The sequence below is a fragment of the Bombus affinis genome, chromosome 8 (genome assembly GCF_024516045.1).
Source record: "Bombus affinis isolate iyBomAffi1 chromosome 8, iyBomAffi1.2, whole genome shotgun sequence".
NCBI lineage: Eukaryota > Metazoa > Arthropoda > Insecta > Hymenoptera > Apidae > Bombus > Bombus affinis.
The window spans coordinates 1,877,498-1,899,182 of record NC_066351.1 but is presented as its reverse complement, the minus strand read 5'-3'; the positions used below and the strand labels follow the sequence as shown (position 1 = coordinate 1,899,182).

General features: G+C 36.6%; 1 protein-coding gene and 1 long non-coding RNA gene across 2 annotated transcripts in view; one reads left to right on the top strand and one right to left on the bottom strand.

Annotated features, from left to right (window-relative positions):
• The window catches only part of LOC126919399 (uncharacterized), an 86,401-nt gene extending 75,692 nt beyond the window's left edge, over positions 1-10,709 (bottom strand). Inside the window, exon 1 of the mRNA XM_050728603.1 lies at positions 9,678-10,709. Coding sequence (XP_050584560.1) covers positions 9,678-9,712 — 35 coding nt within the window. The 5' untranslated portion in view covers positions 9,713-10,709. The remainder of the gene's footprint in view (positions 1-9,677) is intronic.
• The window catches only part of LOC126919461 (uncharacterized), a 65,008-nt gene that overhangs the window by 20,110 nt on the left and 23,213 nt on the right, over positions 1-21,685 (top strand). The gene's annotated exons all lie outside the window — the stretch shown is intronic.

Sequence of the window (21,685 nt, the reverse complement as noted above, 5' to 3'; positions counted from 1 at the left end):
CCGAATGTTTTCCGAGTTCAACGATCGTCGAGTATCTCCTTTCGTCACAGAATCTTGTACTAAGAGGACTCGTTCACTGTTCGACGTCGAAAGAATGCCAATAAGCGCTCAATCGAGCTGGAGAGACCAAAGACCATCCAGAGAGCAGGATCGATTCTCTGTCGGTATCCAAGGAAGCAAATTAGTCGCGTTTTCTACGCCCGCTTCGATGCTCTGCGTCGTGGTGCCGTACTTCAAAGTGAAATTATTAATGGAAATACTACGTGGATGGCTCGAAGACACGCCTGCAGTCATTTTCCATTGACGTCTATTCGAACGCAATCGAATCGCGATTATTCGTAGATGTTCGTGCGTGTCAGTATTGTATGAGAACTTGAAACTTCGAGTATTCACAGCGATCATACTACCAGAATGGTCAGGTTTTCTGTTATCTACCAGGGAACTCAGGAAGTGAAAGCGACAGACCTTGATGGTGGCATGAACTACATAGAGGAAATTTAGTTTCTTTCAATATTGTATGGTAATTTAGGGAATTCGAATGTCTGTCCAAGAGATAGAAAATATTTTTGTAAAAAGAGTGTGAATTTCCAAATACGTAGAATATTCATTCGTTGTAATCATTTTTATTTAAGAAGTATTGGCATTTCACAACATAAAGAATTGAATAGATACTATAAAAAATACAGAAACAATTTTAAAAATTCTTCTATATTTTCGCCTAGGTTAGACGCTTGTTCTCTTATAATATTTAGAAACTTGGAAACAGAAGCTGGCTATCATTATGCCCTGCTAATTTAAAGGAATATCATTTTCTCATTCGGAAGTGCTATTTTCAACCGAAAAATGATTGCTTAATTATATACCAGGAGACTTAAAATTTCCCATACAAGTTTGATTACGTTGTAAGAGAATATATTTTAATTTTTGTGAATGTGTTCTGTATCTTTATTATTAATTAAGTAAATACTAAGACACGATCCAAGAAGAAACTTTACGGTAAGTCAAATATTAAACTGTCTAATGCTTTCCAACAACTTCGGTCTTATTTTACTACACCTGTAGCGACACATGAGCTATAGGACAATTCAAATCATGTTGCTGTCGTGCCTCGAAGTATCAACATCGTCAGGACACACTGTTCAGAATTTTGAGTGGTGGTCCGTTTATGACACGGACAGGCCCATTCCCTTCTTTAGGAAAATCCGAATTACATGTCCTCCCCGAGCTGTAAACCTAATGACTCCGAGGTCAGGTAAAAGCTCCGGGAAAGGACCAGCCGGAAGGGCACGATGGAGAGACAAAACCCAACGGCTGGTAGAGAGAATCAGCAACGTAGAAGGACAGTTCATCAACAGACATCGTACCGTACGGGTGAAATACTTCACTTCCAACAAGATCTTATCACCGCTTGGCATCACATCACACGTTACGTTTATACAAGTTCAATACAGTGCTGAATTACTCTGACACTCGATATATTAAACCTCCACCTTGAGCTTTAATTCATTCGAGGTACACGATATTTTTTTTTTTTAAATCTTTGTTTATTATTTCCAGGTTTTTTACATATTTTTTTTTTACATGATTTTTTTCCAGAATAAACGCTGAATTCTGGTTGTAGGGTGATTCAGGCAAAAGTACCGATACGCGACGGTACAACATAGCCATGCATTATTACATTTTTTTTTTTAAGATTATTATTGTAACTTAAATTTAAGCCGCTGTTGTGCTGTGCTTATGTGCGATATTTTAATTTATGTCCTGAAAGCCTGGATGCAAAAACAGGACAGTTCGTTAGCCTATTTGGGAGGGCGAGGTACGCGATATCGACCGATCGATTTGACCAGATCGGTTGCTCTTTAGTCGATAATTCGCAACACATGCATACTGTAATAATAAGTAAACTTTTGAATGTCAAAAACAAAAACAATGTCGCCGCTACGGGCGACCGTCAAACAAAGACGAATTTCAAATTTCCGGTATACCTTCGACCAGTATAAATAAACAAACACGATCGTAACGTGACCAGTTTATCAGTCTCAGTCTCGAGCGATCTTATTAGCGATCTATACACAGTGCTGGGCGAATCCGTTAGTACCGAGCGTCTTAGCGAGCATTCTCTGTATTTATTAATTATTTTTAAATACATTTGACGGTTTCAATATCCACACAACCATCCTCTACACACCGATATACATATAATTTCATAATACCGATGTAAAATCTTTTTCGTCCATACGACGCATTTCCTCGTGATCGAGGTCGTTTACCGAATAACTGCAAAGCGTCCCATCGATAATGATCCACTCGATCATACCACAACGGTCATAATAATTGAACCGCTAGTTCTGCATGCAACAGAGACACGCGAAAAACAGCTTACACTATTTGCCGACAAATAGCCTGAGATGAAACCGAGGAACGTGGGTTGATAGGATTGGCCAAATGATTCTAGTAGATTTTGATGGGACGATTGATCGACGTCGTTACGGGGAAGAATGACATAATAGTGTTTATCTGCGAATCGCTGGATCATTTGTTTGTAGTAAAAATCTACCTCCTCTGTATAGAGATAGTTGATTAGAATTATTTTCATTCGCACAGCGGGTGATATACATATATATAAATTAGTTATTGCGTGAAAAATCTTAGCTAAATAAAATAATGTATTTCATATGTATTTTTATTCTATAGTTAAGAGTTTATGATTCTATGGTTAAGGAGCACACTTTTTTGAATCGTATTCAAACGTAACAAAAACAAAAACGACCATTCAATAAAATGTCTAATACTAAAAATATCATTGACATATCTTCCACCTATTAAGATACATAAATTTAAAATTCAACTTACTATAAATTAATTCTTTAACAGACACTGACTTTCTTTAGATAATTGAAAAGTATACGTCTCTAAGGCGTATCGAAATGTATACAAAATCAGAAAGTAAACAACGAATTACTACGACTGCTGTACATCTTCCCATATATTAGTTCTCGCGAGAGCCAAGAAATCACGATCTTGACGCCAGTTTCGCCCTCGCCGTGTGTTCACTGGGGTCGCAAGGGTCGTGACTGTAACGCGCAGTTGCTCGGTCACGTTTGGCTATCGTTCCCCGTTATATGCATATCAATTTAAGTCCACCTGCGGCCCAGGATCCATTGCGCTCAATTTATTATGATCCTGGTCCCAAGGAGTGGCCATGGTCGCATTTTCAGCGTGGGCGAGGATACGTTTGTCCATTTGGCGAAATGCTCGAACCCTGACACTCGATATTACGCGAAGTGCATAGTTGCGTCGTTTCTCACATAGAACGCTGTTCGCTAGATTCGAGATATTAAATCGAGCACTAGCAGCGATAAGTTGCGAGAAATGGCCAATGCATTTTGCTTGGTCGATTGGCTCGCTGTTCGGTTACTTGTGCGACTAGTGGAACGTGAATCACGTGGTGAAATTTGTTGGAAAGAGTACTTTATAGAAGACAAAGAATGGAGTAAATGGAGAAAAGTTTTTGACGTTAATTAAGATTTGCTTGAGGAGGAATGAGCCTACGTTTGGTGGACTTCGGTTTTAATCTGCACATATGTAGAATTGGATATTTATGGAAATTTACATTTTTATGAATACATCCAATTAAAACTATTTAATTAAAAGTTATCAAAGTAGAATGATCCATTCTTGCAACAAAATGATCTTGTGCATGTTAAATTATCCTACGATCAACTTGCACTTATCAATGTTTCCCTTTTGTTATTTCTAAAATTCACGGTGCCATTTTGTTTATAATACTCGAACATTTTATATCATATTTTCCTTACATCTACAGTGATTATTATCCAGCATTACATGCCATGTTACTTCGATATCATCTTTACAATCGATACCCAAATATCGAAATATTTTATTAAATACATTTAATATTCAATATTATACTTCCCTTGTTAGAAGAAATTTAACTCTTAATTGTATAAAATGATAAATGAAACTCTTCTACTGGAATGCAGTGATTGTAAGATACGCTAGCTGGCTACCGTTTTCTGGAAAATATCTTAATAATTCCTGGAAAGGAAAGTCTCCCGGTTGTTTTTTAAAGTCTCCGGCAACAGAATCAAGGAGGCTGTGTTTGTACGGATGCAACCGATAGAAATAGCGTACCGGTGATCGGTCAAGATTTGCACATTTTGCTGGCGGAATTGCAAGGCGAAACCGACCTATAAATACACGTTTCAACTGCCACTTAAGATTCCTAGCTGCCCTTTCTCTATCTTCCTCTTGGCTATTTCTCCACGTTCGAGTACAACGAATCGAGAGAGAGAACAGGAAGCACCAGGAAACTGTTCTCCAGAAACAATAGCAACCACGTAAAAGCTCCCCACGAGAGAATTAAGCGAGGAGCTCGCCGAGATTAATGGATGATTCTCGTAATTGGACGTAGCCACGAAAATTTAGTTGCAAGAACACGTATTTTACTTTGAAAATTCACTTTATCTCAATTTCTTTCACTCTGATTTGTAATTTCTTGCGAATAACTCAGGCAAATTGTTTAATCAGTTTTTTCCTTCATTATTACGTCGACTGATAGTGAACGAATAACCATATCAAAGATAAAACGAGGTATATGATTTGCTAAAGTTAATGAACTAAAACAAAGATAAATGAAAAAAAAACTGGATCTCATCAAAGTGTTCGAAAGTTAAACCTGAAGTAACTTTAAGGAAACTGTTCAAATTGCAAATCTCATAAAAATAATAATTTTTTAACTTAAGTACTATTACGTACGATTTCCTTTCTGTTAAAAATAGATTACTATATATCTGACTAAAACTAATCTAATAAAAACTCAGTTTAATCAATTTTGTAATTACAAAATTCTTCATTAAGGAATAACACAGTTAACAAGTTAATTGACTAATAATCGTTTTGTATCGTCGCTTCTTGCCGGTTTTTTTTTATGTCGTGCTACAGAAAAGAAAATCACTTATTATCTTAACACATGAAAGAGTTTGAATCAGTTCCAAGGAAAAAGCACAATGAAATCGTCTTCATGGTAAGAATCGATCAAGAAGAAAGGGAATCAAAACTACATTCTTCCGATCTTTTTACTTCGCTTCTTTCTCCGCTACAAGAATACGTAGGGTACCTGTCGCAGATTAGCAACAAGTTAATCATCTGGAACGCGCGATCAGAGCAAAAGCTGAAAACAAGAGCGTACGAAAGAAATGTAGACAAAAGACGGAGACATCGTAGCCGGAAGACGTTGGATTTTTACGCGACTTTTGCGCGTTTTACGCTTCATGAAACAGCTCTTTCAGTATTTCAACGTAGCGTACACTGTGAATCAAGGAGACTCGTCCGTGTAATTCGCAATATGTCTATCGAACGACGTTCCATACACATCCATTCGAGGCGTGGTAGAAAAACGTACTTTTACTTCTGAAAAATGTGTTGTTTTTTATCTTCGTACCAGTGCACGTCGTTAACCAATCGTAAAAGGAGCAGAACTAGGGGCGTTTCCGTGTTTTTAAACGAGAAATCTGAATTACACGTCCTCGATCTCCCGTTGAGATTGATCAAGATATAATTCGTCACAGTAAGCGGGGAAGAAACTAGAGAAACATGATGTCCCTATCTGTAGGAAAACACGCATAACATCGCGAAGAATTGGAGCTCGTGCTAAACGAGCATACACCACTTATCGATATTTATCGCGGGCCTCGTAAAAGCAGCCACTACATTCCACAGATGGCACCTTCTTCCGTGTCGGACGAGTTTTACGCTGAAAAATTCCCACCTTTACGTCGAATTCAAGTACATACGCGTTTCTCGTCTTATTTCTGTACACTCATAAAACCAGGAAGATTATACGCTCCGTAGAAGACGCGTGTGTTTTTGCCACCTCGAAAATGACATTGTGTCGATTGATACCCTCGTTTCTTCGCAGTTGTAAATCTGTTCGATTTACGACCGATCGGGGGCTGCAATCGAAATACGGGCTCGGTGGGTCGCAAGGAATTTTTACGGGAGCCAATTAGCCAGTTAGTAGTACTGGTCGACCGGAAGAACCGACCCCATTATAATTTCTGATCGTGGCTCAATCTGCAAGATCTCAGAGTGAGCTTCCGGGATTACGATCCCGCGCTGGTTGACAGGGACGTCATAGAAAGATATGGCGCTCGAGATAGGAGGTGGATACGAGCTGGAGAACTAGCTGTAAATTAACCGCACACCACGGACCCGATGTATTCGTCGCTTCGTGTTCTTCTTCCTCCGGCAAGTCCGCATCTGTGCGCATGTTACGTTAGACGGGTATAGCTCGTGTATCGAGCTGCGTATACCACGGAAGGACTGCAGAGTATCCCGTCACGATTTCAGATACCTCGTACGCAACCATCTAGCCGATCGTGCGCAGCATTTTTCTCGTGAGATTTGTATCGTTGCATGAATTCAAGGTTCCCGTGTCTCTGTGTTACCTCCAAGTATTTGAGTGTAAAGAATAGAAGATTTTTAGAACTTGTACATATGGAATTTCAGAATATTAGAGAAACTACATCTTTTTATCTAGAGATGGTTTTTGTTTCATATCTTGTCATTTGTTCTTTCGTATCTATATTTGGCATTATCTTAATCAGAATTGTTTGACAATTTTCGATGAATTGCATTGTGTTCTGTTATGAGTAGTTTTGGGTGAAAATTAATTAAATCATTGTTTTCTAAACGGTCTCTGATGCGTAAGAGGTTTTAGGTATTAGATTTATTAACTTTATTGAAACTGTAGAAAAATCATTTGGGATATCTAGTTTGAAACACTAGCAAGTTTCAGTAAAAGTCTGAATCCTTATCCTTTCTGTCATCAGGACATCAACTTTCTCTTTCATTTCAATATTGCGTATACTTTTCGATCAATCTACCTCAAACACCTCTAACAACTTCATCCATTTCTTCCTCTCTACAGTTTTATCCACATCCGCATAATTACATCAAAGTTAATGCTTAACACATTACTTCAAAATAACTTCTTCTTCGCTCTAATCCTATTTTCTTCGTTCTAAATTTACTAATATATATTACAGTTTCCAAGCTTCTATATGAATGATCTAAATTAACCGATATTCAAGGCTGTAATTACTCGATACTTAGCGTGTTTGTATTTCACTTGGTCTCTCGCGGAACGTGTAACGCAACTTTCAGATGCTAATGATTCAATTTCTCAACGCGTATCACACGATCGTATATACACAGGCGCGCGTCAGTTTTAATTACTAATCTCCTTTCGCGCACGTTCCACCGTTATCGATATAATTTAGGCGTACGCATGCGTAAATTGCCATTAGATCAGATAGATCTTTTCCCTGGATCTCTCCTTATCTCTGGCACATTCAAACCAAACGCTCGATTTCTTCGCAACGCTGTGGTTAATGTCCCGTTTGATCGCTCGACGAACCGACCGACGACGATCGATCAAGAGATCAAGGCCAACGCTACGATCTGCGAGATCGATCGTTTTTCCATTGGCTCGGACAACCTTCGTTTCCGTGATCCACTTATTACGCCATCTTCCGTGCGCGTTCACCGGTAATAATTACCTAATTATTATCCACTCAATAAGAAATGTTTCTTGCCTACAATCGTAAACTAATGTACGTTGCACGGCAACGTCGTCTACTCTGTGATTAGTACGGTCGTCAAAATAATTTTTTTACAACCCCGAACGAGGTGCATGATTGATTAAAAGGAGATACTATTTTTTAATGTAACTAATAATCGAATCGTTTTGTTGATATAATGTTCCGATTTTCTCTAGTCATTCATCAATGACGATATGAAGGAAAGATTTGTACTATGTCATTTGTGGAAATGTTGTACAAGAGAATATTTGTTACTGACATAATCGCTCATTAAAAATCATTTATTTTGGAACTAAAGTGATTCGAATGAAAGTAACGTGTCTCACCTATGCATTTATGAGAAATTTACAGATACAAAAATGTATAGATTGCATATAATATTAAAAATGTATAATATCAAGTATTCGTTGTAATGGTATAGTATTCAATGAAATAAACACTTTTCAAAATTGCATAAACATCCACGGTCTAATTATAATATTTAGAGCAATTTTATTGCCTTACTTACTATAAAAATATGAGTTTGCATAAAGATCCACGGCCTAGTCATACACGTACCAACAATGTTTTTCACTCAATGAGAAATTCATATTTTTAATTTGTTAAATCGTTAGTTAGAAGACAAATAGAAAAAGATGATATCCATCGTAGATCAGTCAACGAAAGTAAGGACGATGTTGGTATCTGAAAATACCAATTATTATTTACTTCGGCGCGAAACGATCGCAGGTTGTTGGAAGATCGAGAGGCAAGGGAAACGGATAATAGATAAACGAGATATGCGGCGTTTCACGGTCGATAATTCCGCCTCTAATCGATTATGTTATTTTTCATCGTTCCTCCCCTTCTGTTCGGTTCCCTCGTGATCGAACAGTTCTCATATCGGCTGAGAAGATCGCGGCGAAAACGCTGGACGAACGATTATTCCTTATTTTCCGTAAATGAGCGGGCAATCAGCACTTTAATGCGATACCAAGGAATAATCCGTCGATCCCATCGATTCGCCGCGTGGTTATTAATCCATCGTTTAATTGTTTCCTTTTTTAAACCGTTCTTTCGTATGAATTAACATTTTTTCACGTTTTGTTTACCATTTAAATTAAGATTATTCGTGTTCTCTGGCAACTGTCCGAAATATTCATCTGTTCTATTCGAACATGTAAATAATGAGATTTACTGTTAACACAAATAAAACAACTTTCTTAAGTACAAAAATTATAATATTAGGTCCAAAGGATTATCAATTACAAGATAAAGAATCAACTTGCCATCTCCGATTAACTTGTTAAGGACTTATATGATAAGTATAGGAAATACTAAACTCGAAAAGTACTATTTCCATGTACCTGGACACAAAATATAGCAATTATTTAATCAAACGTAACATTCGAAATTAATTAATAAAAAGGATATTTTTCGACACGACGTTGAGTTCTTTGTAACGACAAAGTATAAAAAAATAAAAATGAAATATAATTTATTAAATTATTTATTCTATTAAATTGTTGTACTGTGATATATTTTCATAATGAATATTTTAGAAATCTGTGAACATTACTTGGAGGAAGAAACAACGAAGCTGCACGATAAATAATAAACATTTGTCGAAAGAATAAAATACTAATTTATAAAACACATACGTTGTCCTTAAGTTCTGAACTTTCTAAACAGTTTTCTTACGCTTCAAATTCTCGAAACGAAGGCACAGCTTACATTTTCTCGTAAACAAGCGATGATAGATAATCGTATTCTAGAAAGGACATTTACCTTGCGAAAGGAAAGTTGCACCACCACGTGCACCACCAAGCGCGACGATCATCAATCTCGACGTTTAAAAAAACATTCAACCAATACGCATAATTTCTCGCGAGAAAGGTACCGTTTTCGGAAAGAACGACAGACTCCGTGACGAGGGTCCGGAAGAAATGAGAGAAGAAGAAGAAAAGAGAGATTCGATGCACAGAGTTCGCGGTGTACACTGTTGATCGCGTCTGCTCGTTGTCAAGCGTCCCCTTAAGCAACTAGAGCGAAGTAATAAAAATAATCACTTACAATCTAAACTTCCAGTCCATCCTCGTGGCAGCCATGACGCGCTGCTCGGTTCCACGGACCTGCAAGACCTTCGTTCGCCCTCGTCGCTGAGGAACCAGTCCCTGGAAACTCACTGGAACAGGGTCTCTCACGAATCACCAGTTGCACTGTCTTCCCTCTTGTCGAAATCGAAAGCGCTCGCTAACGTAATATCACGCGTGTCTGTGCACGTGTATACGCGTGTACGATATATATTAACGAACTATGTCTGTCGTTGTTCGCGTAGAACCCGTTCACCACCGGTTTCCGTTTAGCCGCGCCACGAACGGTCCGTTTCCACTGTCTGGTCGCGGCAGACGATCCACTTCCACTGTAACGGAAGGAGAAGAACACCCGACGTCGAATGAAACGTATCGTAACAATACGACTCTACCGATCGTATCGATCTATCGTCGACTGCAACGTATCGGATTTTTATTCTAATAATATTTCTTTTCTCCTTCGTCGAGATTTACAAAAATTTTCTCCTTTCTGTTACGTTCTTTGTGTTTGTAATTGGTGCACGAAACGAAGGATCGCTGAGTCTCGATATACGGTTGTGTTCTTTCTACTGAAAGTCAAAATAGAGGCGCGTCAGTAGAACCGATCAAGAGTAGAAGGATAAAGAGAAGAGAACGGGCTTCCTATGCGCGATGCACGAAAATGGAGCAACGTGCGTTCTGTGCCACTGTTCTCCGTTCTCCGTAACACTCTGCCAGGATATCCGCGCGTGGCTGCTCGTCTTCCACGGCTGCGAAAGGTGGGAAGATGAGGAGGAGGAGGACGAAGAGTAGTAGAAATAGAAGAGGTTATGCCGAGGTGGAGGCGGTGGTGGTGGTGCTGGTGACGGCGGTGGAGGTAGAAGAGATGGTGGAAGTGGTGACGACGGTGGTGGACGAATGATTGTGACGGTGGTGGAGATGGTGGTGGAGGTGGTGGTGGTGGTGGTGGTGGTGAATGGTGATAGTGGAGTGGTGGAGGTGGGTACTCGTGAGAGGATCCTCGCCGTGTAGAGTACTAAGTAATAATGACATGGTCTAGGAGATGCCAGTCAGTTTTGTAATAACGTCCGTAAAAAGTGAATTTCCAACGAAGGTGGGGAAACGTGGCTGGGTCCAATCCGAGATAGCATGGGTTCGACAGTTGACCAATCGGAGCGCGACATTCCGGACCCCCAGGTTCCTTCGTCCTCGTCTTTTTCAAACGTTTTTTCGTTCCTCTCGTGAACCATCTTCTTCACAGAATCGTAGGTGTTTTTGAAGTTGCGCTAGTATGCTATTTGAAACGGACCGCCCGAGAGAAACGCTTTGGGTGTCGAGAGCGGATGAACAGAATCGACCATTTCGAATCGAAACGTTTCGTTCGAACAAACTCTAGGAATATTTTCCTGCGATGGTTTGTCTTTTTACGAAGATTTTAGATTCGAGAGAACGAACAAAGTTGCAAATACCAGAAAAATCGTTAATTACGAAAGAAGGGTAATTTGTCAAAATGAACGTGGATCAAGTATTCGGGAAGCGAAATCACACGTGTCGATCTGCGATTGTACAAGATGCTGTCTTTATGAAGCATTACGCATGCATCGCTAGGTGCTCGGTACATTTAATTGTGAACGGTATGGTGTACAATATGTCAATATGGTGGTACCATCGTTAAAAAATGATCACCGCAAGAACAAATCGGTCCACGAGGATGATCTATGATAATGATTTGCCTCGTAGAGACTACAGACATGTAGATGCTACAGACACCGATAGTCGCAATGATAGCTATCTCTTTATTGCATAACAATAACTTATTTCTTTTTGTTATGGCGAATACCACTGCACGCTTTTCATTTATCACGTAGATGTGTTTCGTGCTTCTCTTCGTATTAACGTTTGAAATTTTGGAATCTAAATTAGTGATGTGCCTCGCTATCTGCTTTGTGACTGTACTTATTAAAGATATCCAAATTCGAGTGATTTTTAATTCAATTTAGGATCAGTTTTCCAATAAATACAGAATAGCAATTTATAAAATGATTCTATCGAAAACTATAACATATGAGCCATTTGGAACTTCTTTTCGTAGTATGATTAAAGACTGATATTACTTTCTTATTAATCCAATACTTCGTTAAAAAGTTGTAATAGAAATACATTGTACGAATGGAACACTATATAATTCTTACAATTAACGAACAAGATATTAATAATATCGCCAAGGCAAAACTTAAATAACACATCAATCTCCGAACAAGCGACAAAACAGCAGATCTTTCTGGTCGTTTTGAAGAATAATAAAAAGGGTCATTGTTCGGCAGGAACTACTGTCGCTTTGAGCAGCGTTTCCGCGAAGATTCCGTTTCGCACTCGTGTAACGGCACCGGGCGCATCCTCGCCAGGGAAATCGTCGAACTGTTGGAAAGAGAAAGAGACCGGTACGCCACCAGAAAAAATTCCGTAATAGAGAAGAAGTCCCTTATTTCCGGGAAAGAAATCTTTATTTTTCAACTGAATTTCCCATGACTCGTTAATTGCCTGCGCTCGCGTTCCGTTGAACCTATGACGTGACGTCGTTAGTTTCCGCTCCACCAAGAAATCCACAAATAATTGATACCGATACGATAATCTCGTGATTATCGTCTTAGTTTTCCATCAGTCTGAGAATGTCAGCTTCAACATCGCATTTCAATTAGACGAGCGAAATAAGCGGTTAAAGAAGAGAAATAATTTACGATAAAGATGCATCCTCACTGAAGCAACAGTTTTGTACATTTTGTAGTCTATTGTCTGTTGTATGTTTCAAACAATACTCAACAAGTATCAATTTGTAGAAACATTTTATCGTTTCAATTTCAAAGTGACAATTTGTTTCAAGCAAACGAGTTAACGACTGTGAAACAGTCTACGAACTATGAACATTAAAAGATCGTTTGAGGTTCTCAGAAGCCAAACTAATTAACTGCACTTTGTTCAGAAATATAATTACTATACAATGTCTCAAAAATTGTATCATATTCACTTCCATGAACTTATTTATCGAAAGAGAAGCATACAGATAATTGTAAATTCGAATGTAAATTTGAAAGAATAACGTTTGTAATATCGTCAGTCTTTCTATTCTTTAATGTTTAATGTTAATGTCAATGTGGCCTCTGAACTACTCATCTGTTTCCACCTTAAAATATCTCCGCGCGTTTCCTATTTTTCGCTAAAATCTACCTCTAAACGGAAACAAATAATTTTTGTTGCTATCAACAGAAACGCGAACAATTTTTTCAAAAAACATAATACATCAACAAAAAGTTCCTCGCTGTTGCCTCAGTGAGGATGCAGCTTAAAGAACCTTCGAAAAGCGAAGCTTCGTTGGAAGAGTTTCATGCTCGACCCTGTCCCTCGTCTTGATCAGTGACGTGAAAGGAAATCGTTCGTTACGAGCTCCAAAGGTTAATTGATACGATGCTACTACTAAATAATAATTAGGTCAACAGTACCACCGATGAGCCCGCAGGGAATTGATAAATGGACCGAGTTAGATTTGGTACACATAGCGATGCATCGCCTGGAATATGCGAACAGACTACCGTTCGCAGAGAACGTTTCCGCGAACCGTCTGTTTTCACGTAACGGGATCGGTATCTGCGGAAATTGACGAAATTGTCGACGATACCGGTTACATCGGGGAGAACGTTGCATAAGATGGTTCCGCGTGTCGGAGGGCACCAACGGTTTTCGTTTTCACTCAGGTTTATGGCTTCATGCATTTCTCTCGGTTCTTTTGGATTTTCCCAGTGTTAGAAATATCTTCCATATTCCCTGCGTTGAGTATTAGTGATGCATTCCTTCAGAGTTCCCGGGGCTCCTGAAGCATTTAGATAGGACACCATAGAAATTTTAACCCATAAAAATCCGGCACTATACTCTGCATCCTCCCTTAAAGGCTGCGAGGTGTTTATGAAGATTTCCTCCACGTAAAACAAGAAATGTTAAGAAAAGTTAAGAAATTATTGACGAAGATAGATTTCTATGTTAATATATAGTTTCATTCAGTTTCTTCAAATCGAAAGTTTTGTCTCTTGTACTACTTTTTCCTCTTGTAAACTTTTTATTTATTAACATCACTGGCCTCTTGAAAATGATAATGTGAAGAATTTTATCGTTATAGTTCTATCTGAATTTCATCTGTTAAAATATTGACTCGCACAATTGAGAATTTTACTTATTCTTATTTCAGAAATCCTTTGTTGTCGTTATCAGTTCATCGTCTCGTAACACCGCGGCATGCTTTACCTATTACGCGTTTTGTAACGTAAACGACGTAACGGTGAACTTCTCTCGAGGTCCCTGTGAACGAAATACGTATCTTAATTATCTTCTTTTGATAAATTTAACGAGCTTCTTGCGCGAGATTCATCTTCGCGGATTTTTATCTAATTTGCTTATCAAACAACGAAGACGTCGCGTTGGCCTATTTCTCACTATACACCAGATGCTCTTATTCTTCTTCCACGTACCAAACAAAATGATTTAACGGTATTAACACCCGGTCACGAGTCTCTCTTTTTAATACGATACTCTTCAAATCTTTATAATTCTCTAACAAAATGTCCCACTAATCATTCTTAAATATATCTGTCATGCCGTTTTTGAGTGATTGTCATTTTCATTTTCTAAACATGTTATGGAGTTTGATAAATTTTGTAGCTTTCTGTGAGGTAAATAAATACAAAACTGAAAGATAGTACAGACAGGGTGTGGCAGGTGTGGCACACTCGGATAAAAGGTTATTCCATATGGAAAAATAAGTTGAGTGACTGAATAGAATTCTTTTGACTCAAGTCTCGCTTTAGAAAGTTGAAAATTTGTCTAATGTAAACTTGGGTATCTCTAGACTGGGTATATATGAATCAACAGAATGTCATTTTATATGGAAAGCAGGTCAAAAAAGTCAACAAACAGTCCAAGACAAATCAAATTTTCTAGATTGATGTGTCGTTTACGAGGAAAATGAATTAAAAAATGCATGTATTAGACTAATTTACGATTTGAGTTACAAATTTGAGTTACTTGTGCGTTACGCGAAATTATATTCCACTATATATAGAATAATTTCTATCTAATTATTATCGAAGCCTAGTTCACGTATATTTAATACTAGAACTACAGATAGTTAACACGAAACTATTTTTACCAAAAGCAGTCAAACTGACTGGTCTTTAAAAAATACGTAATAGTAGAATATTTTTATATTTATTGATTTATTACTTTCTTATAGAAGCAATTCCATGTTATGTAGTACATTTTTGGTATTATTAATCCATCTGGGACCATGATCCCTAAACGAGGGTTGACACATTTATAAAATTGTGGAATCAGTCGTTTTGACTGCTGTGGTATTTCTAGTGTTAGTATCTAGCGATTTAGCGATCGATCCGGAATTTTCCTAATATCTGATATCATCATATCGAATGATATGCAGTAAAAATTTTAAAAATGTGTGGCAAGTTGTACAAAACGAGGAAACTGGTTAATTGGAGTTCGATAAACAGATTGCAGGTCCCTTTTACACTTTGACAAGTACTAGCCATTTTGACTGATATTCGTATAATTAGCCTTGATACGAAATTATTTTGAGTTTAAGTACATAAAAAACAAAATAAAATTCATTATATTATCCTTTTAGTTATCGTTACGAAAGTCATTACATCATTGCGGAAGAAAATATAACATGAAGTAGGAACTTGAAAATAAAATTGTAAAACCAGTCAATTTGTCTGGTGTGGTAGTTCTAGTATTAACAAGTTTCAAATTAGATTTTTTCAAGAAACAGAGACTTAAACGAAACAAGGTAATTCTAAATCTTCTACTCAATATAAAATATGTAACTCAATTTCGAAAAAAAGATTGACCTGCATTAATAGCTTCTGTACCTCTCTCAAGTTTTCTGTTCATATGTTGCGTTTTTAAATAGATAAACTCGTGTATAATTTGAACATTGCATTTTTATTCACGGTGGAGGCCATATTTCACGGGAAATCTCATTGACAGTGACACTGCAGCAAACCGAACAATTGAAACCCGACCTGAGGCACAAAGCCGCAGAAATGACTAAATACCGACTCATTAAACGTAATTGTTTGTGTACCAGCGAAGTGAATACGAGTCCCCTTCTGGCGGCACGCTTGATGCGTCGCTCTTGCGTGCGTGTAATCTTCAGACGAGACTTAGGTACGTTACGCGTGCGCTGATCAGAATAATCTGATTTTGCTGTTCTTTTTTCCTAGGCAAATTCAATTTTGTTATTTATAAAAAACTCGAGATATAATTAACTAATAAAGCATTTTACGAGCTTTGTTTATAACTCAGACTGTCATTTTATGCTCACATCAAGTAAACAATAAATATATCTTTTCTATTTTAGTGCATTATATTTTCTTTGCAAAAACATCAGAAAATGAGTGTTTCTATTGTTAATAATTGCAAACAAAAGATTTGTTCTGGTGTTAAAAAGGGTTCGGTCTTGAAGCAGTTAAAAATGCTTGATGCGAGAAGAATGATATAAGTTTCGAAAAAAAGTAATTAAAAATATCATATCAGTTAATTATCTTAAAAAATTAAGTATTTTTCTCATTAACATAAGTAAGATCGATATAAATATTTTAACAATACATAATACGAAAAGCTTTCTGTACAGTTCAAACCTAACTTCTTCCTTAAGACATTCTAATTTGTGTCACAGAACATCCAGAAGACGTATTCAAAAAATATTTTATAGGATATTACCAAATCTCTTTAAGCATGCATAAGATGTCTCTGTACTGTTTGTAATGTCCGGCACGGTTTGATGGATTGGTAAAATTACTGCAACCTTTCGGATTACTTGAATGGTAATCCGTTCTTGAACCACGTACATAACAAGCATGTACAACAAGTTCAATGCGGTTAATCTCGTTACAAATCACGGTACAGAGAATACCTACAATCTCCGTGAAATCCCTCTTTATCCAAGGTCTAGCAACGCAAACGAGTTCCAAAGGAGTTCGAGTTGAATCGATTGTAAGCTTACAATTAGTATCTTCAACTGTGGATTATCATTAGAGCGGAGTAAATCTCTTTTCACATTCGACATATTCGACTTCTTATTGCTTCAAAATATTTAAAGAAACATATAAATGAAGATAATTAGATTTAGAATAGATTTTAATAAAATCGTTGCGATAATATAAATCTAATAATCAATTACATAACTAGCACGTGTATATTGTATGTATTTTAACTATCGAAACATGATCTATAAAAAGGCGGTATAACATTTCTGAAAAAATTATCTGTTATACATTCGATCGATTAATCGTTCTATGACAAAGTCTATTTTAAATATTATTACTTTATGCAAGTTATAGATACAGAAAATTTACAATATTCGGCCAGTAATATGTAACACGAACTGTAATTTCTCAATATAACAATATTGTTCTTAAATCGTCTGGAAATAGAATTGCACGCGAGGAATCATTTGAAACAGAAGCGTGTCTTGTTCTTTTATACATCGGTGGCCCTGAAAGTTCGCACAGCCGAGAAACAATGGTCCCAGAAGTCGAACCATGGTAACTGTTGCATTATTCGCTGCAAGATGCAGCGTCAACCGGGCTATCGTGGGTTTCGATCGACCTCTTGCTGGATGTTAGAGGCCACGTTCGCCGAGCTGTCGTCCTTTCCTTCTGTTTTAAACTCGATGGCCAAGCGAACGATAATAGAACAAGCAGTTTGACTAAATTACGAATTATTTGCCTTAGCGTTTTCAGAGGAAAATTTTTATCTGCGACACTATTGTCAGAGATAATTTGACCCGGTCAAAGAATTCCTGCAAATGAACAGTTTCACTTTACAATTCCGTCTTTCTTCCTTCTTATCGTTGTTCACGTAATTCTCATGAATAATGTTGACTTCGTGATTTAGGAAGTTTGTGTACCGTTTGATAGATCCTCTGACATGTCTAATACAAGAGAAAATGTTAGGATATTGCTTTTGTTTTTTTATGATAGATGATTGGTGTGTAGTAGCTGCATTTGTCTAAATTCTATAACATTGAATTCTGATAATCAACCACTTGGTATTATTCTATATTTTTATATTTTATTTTTCTCGTAAAGATGTCAGAAAATCGCTCTGGAACCATATTCTTCGTTTTAACATCAATGTACATTTTCAAAATAAAAACTAACAAAAGGAACTTTGGGTATTGAAACCGTAGCCTTATTCATACGCTTTACATTTGTTTTATTCATGGAGTATCTAATTTTTCCTGTTCATCGTTCAAAATATATGTTTCTCGAGAAGAATCAGGAGCATATTCGCCTGAAATTCAATAGAGTCAAATGGCAAGAAATTATGCACTTGATGGAAAATTAACCCGCTAAACTTGTGAAAATTGTCGAACAGAAAACGTATTGTATAATACTCTTTTACTTTGCATTTCAAATCACGAATTCAATCTCCTCTTCGATTCTTATTATCATCGCCTCCTTTTCACGACTCTTTGTCCCACAACATCACAACCACAATTTCATAAAGATATACCTGCAAGTACCTCAATCTTGTACAAAGTCTTTTACACGCCCTGTAACAAACGCCTTACACAAAGATTACATCCACCTCACGATCACGAAATGCATTTCCATCTACATACATGTAGACTTGTGTTTTCGAATCATTACGATACCAAACACGATATAAACGATGAAAATGTTTGATGAACTTCCGATTTGAGGCGACGTCTTGATCATCGTCTAACTGGTATAATAGTCGTTGTTTCGTTCGGCTCGTTTGACCCTTGCCCATGAAATCATCCTACTATAATAATTTACTGCTACCAGCTCGTGTTTCTAGTCGGTAGGCGCCTTCGTTCCTCTCAATCTAGATCGGTCGGAGGAAGAAGCAACGTTTCTCGAGTCAGCCCTGGGAATCGAACCCGGAACCCAGCCTGTTTTCTTTTTCCTCGCGGTACCTTCTGCCCGTACTATCTTCGCTCCACGCCGCAAAACTGCCCCGCGAGTTATCCTATCGACCATTTCTTCAATTTCGCTGGATGCATTTTCCGTTACGCGAACGCGGAATCTCCATTGAAATTCCGAATCATACATGACGCGTCTTCATGCCTTTTGAGGGAACAGATTATCATTTTTGTGGGTATTATTTGTGAGTTAATTTCCTTTTGATTCATCTGTTTTTTTTGTGATTGAGAGTTTAAAAAAGAAATAAATGATAATCTTTTGATTTGTGTTACAAGTTGTTTAATCGTTAAAGGGTTCAGATGAAGATTAGTGCAAATGACAGGAACTTTAATTTGAAACAAGGCTGGACCAACGCTATTCTTCTATAATACATTCTAAAATATAGTGACAAGTGTTTAACATAAATTAAAGTGTAATTATTATATATGTACTTGAATTGAAAGTTTGAAACTTGTTCAATATTTAAATTTGCAATTCTTTACTGAAATTCTACTTCATTCAACCCTTAAAACTAGAAAGAGTAAGTAATTTTATCTTCTTCATTTTTACAACTTTTCTATTGACTCCCATAAATATTGTAATAAATGCCATAATAAGATATTGTCAAATAAGATTTCTTTTTACAATATCTTCTTCAGACACCTCACATGACTTAGCAAAACTAGACTAAAACTATCCTTCTATAATACATTCTAAAATATAGTGACAAGTGTTTAACATAAATTAAAGTGCAATTATTATATATGTACTTGAATTGAAAGTTTGGAAGTTGTTTAATATTTACATACAGGATACTTTAAAATACAATGTATCTTTAAATTATTTTTAAATTTGCAATTCTTTACTGAAATTCTACTTCATTCAACCCTTAAAACTAGAAAGATTAAGAAATTTTAGCTTCTTTATTTTTACAACTTTTCAATTAACTCCCATAAATATTGTAATAAATCTCATAACAAGATATTGTCAAATAAGATTTCTTTTTACAATATTTTCTTCACACACCTTACGTGACTTATATCTCGATAATAGTACTCTTTCACAATGAAGAATCCTTGTATACTTAATGTCTGGCTAGATGTTATGTATCTCCTCAAACAAAGATAAAAGATGCGAAGAGAGTATCAAGCGGAACCGGTAAGGGGCTACGGCTGAAAGTAACAGCTCTATTAAATGCGATCGTACAGCTTCGAACTTCCTGCTGTTGCTTCACCGACGACGATAATCGATGCTTAAGGACACGACGAAGGCAAGAAAGAATTCACTTGATCAGCGCTTGTTGAAGGATCGAGAACGGTGAATAAAATATATACATATTTCTGTAGTGAACCATCGGGAATTCACCGTTACGTGGTTCACCTCATAGTCTGAAAAGATCAAGGAAAGAATAGTGTGATAACCATTTGATTCGATAAGACACCAGATATCTCTGGTTTACAAAATATTTTTTTTGTTATATCTATTACATTGAATTCAAATACAATATATAATAAGCAAATCGCGAATATTTATACAAATATATATTTTGATGATTGCAACTAAAGAAATTTGTTTTGCTTCCTAAATACTATAATAAATACTTTACTTTTGGATAGTTTATACACTTTTGCCTATTTAAATTCCCTATGAACGAATGAACGTTATCTAAAACGAGATAATTGATGACTCGCTGAAATATTTGACCGGAAGAATAGCCCATTTAAGTGTTCAATAGTAGTCAATCAAAATACTAGAACACTACTTACGCTGATATGTATAGATATCTTTTTCATGCCCGAGTTATTCTGAAATTAGTTGCCAAGTTCGTAATTTATGATATCCGTGGCCTTGCACAAGAAATCCAAATGAAATCCAGGAAATGAATTTTTAAAGACACTTTACATTGCAAATTTTTATAAGACTTGATAGAATAGCCATAGATTATTGACAAAATAATTACACATTAAACACTGAAAGATACAGAAAATGATAGGTAATGAAAAAGTCTAACAGTAGACTGGAATTTAGTATAGAAAAATGTAAGAATAAGTGCAAATATTTATACTGTGACAAAAAGTTCGTTAATCAGTGCATTAGATCACGCGATCTTCGCACCGTCGCGGAGTCGATCCCGAAACAGAGAATCGACGATCGTATTTTCCCGTTGTACAAACAGCTTCCGGTATGATGCTTCGTTGTATGGTTGTCCTGTGTAATGACACGTCCTCTGGTTATGGTGTCACTTGTCTATTGTTCGCTCGTTAATTACACAGGTGACTAGAGCCCCGTTCACACGTCATGTTTTATTTTCTGGGGGAATTACGGTGACACGGTGAAACATGGATATAATTGAGGACCTGTAGAACAAGCATCATAAGGAAAACAGTAAAAATCATTAGTAAGAAAGAATCGTGGTATGGATAGCATGAATAATATCGTTTGATTCTGTGGATTAGTTTTAACGTATACCTTAAATTCATATCATTGAACTTATTAGAAAATCAATTGTAGGTGATGAGTATTCTAGGGATCCCTAGAATGAATTTAAATGGTTTTTAAATCTTAAAAGATAATATTTTGATAGATGTAAATATAGCGAATATGATCAAATAGTAAACCGAGAATAAAGTTGATTCTGTAGAAAAACTCCAATCGATAACTTAAATTTATGTGTTTAGATTTGGATATTAGAGAATTGTAGGTAATGAGTATTCTAGGGATCCCTAGAATGAATTTAAATGGTTTTTAAATCTTAAAAGATAATATTTTGATAGATGTAAATATAGCGAATATGATCAAATAGTAAACCGAGAATAAAGTTGATTCTGTAGAAAAACTCCAATCGATAACTTAAATTTATGTGTTTAGATTTGGATATTAGAGAATTGTAGGTAATGAGTATTCTAGGGATCCCTAGAATGAATTTAAATGGTTTTTAAATCTTAAAAGATAATATTTTGATAGATATAAATATAGTGAATATGATCAGATAGATATAGCGAACCGAGAACAA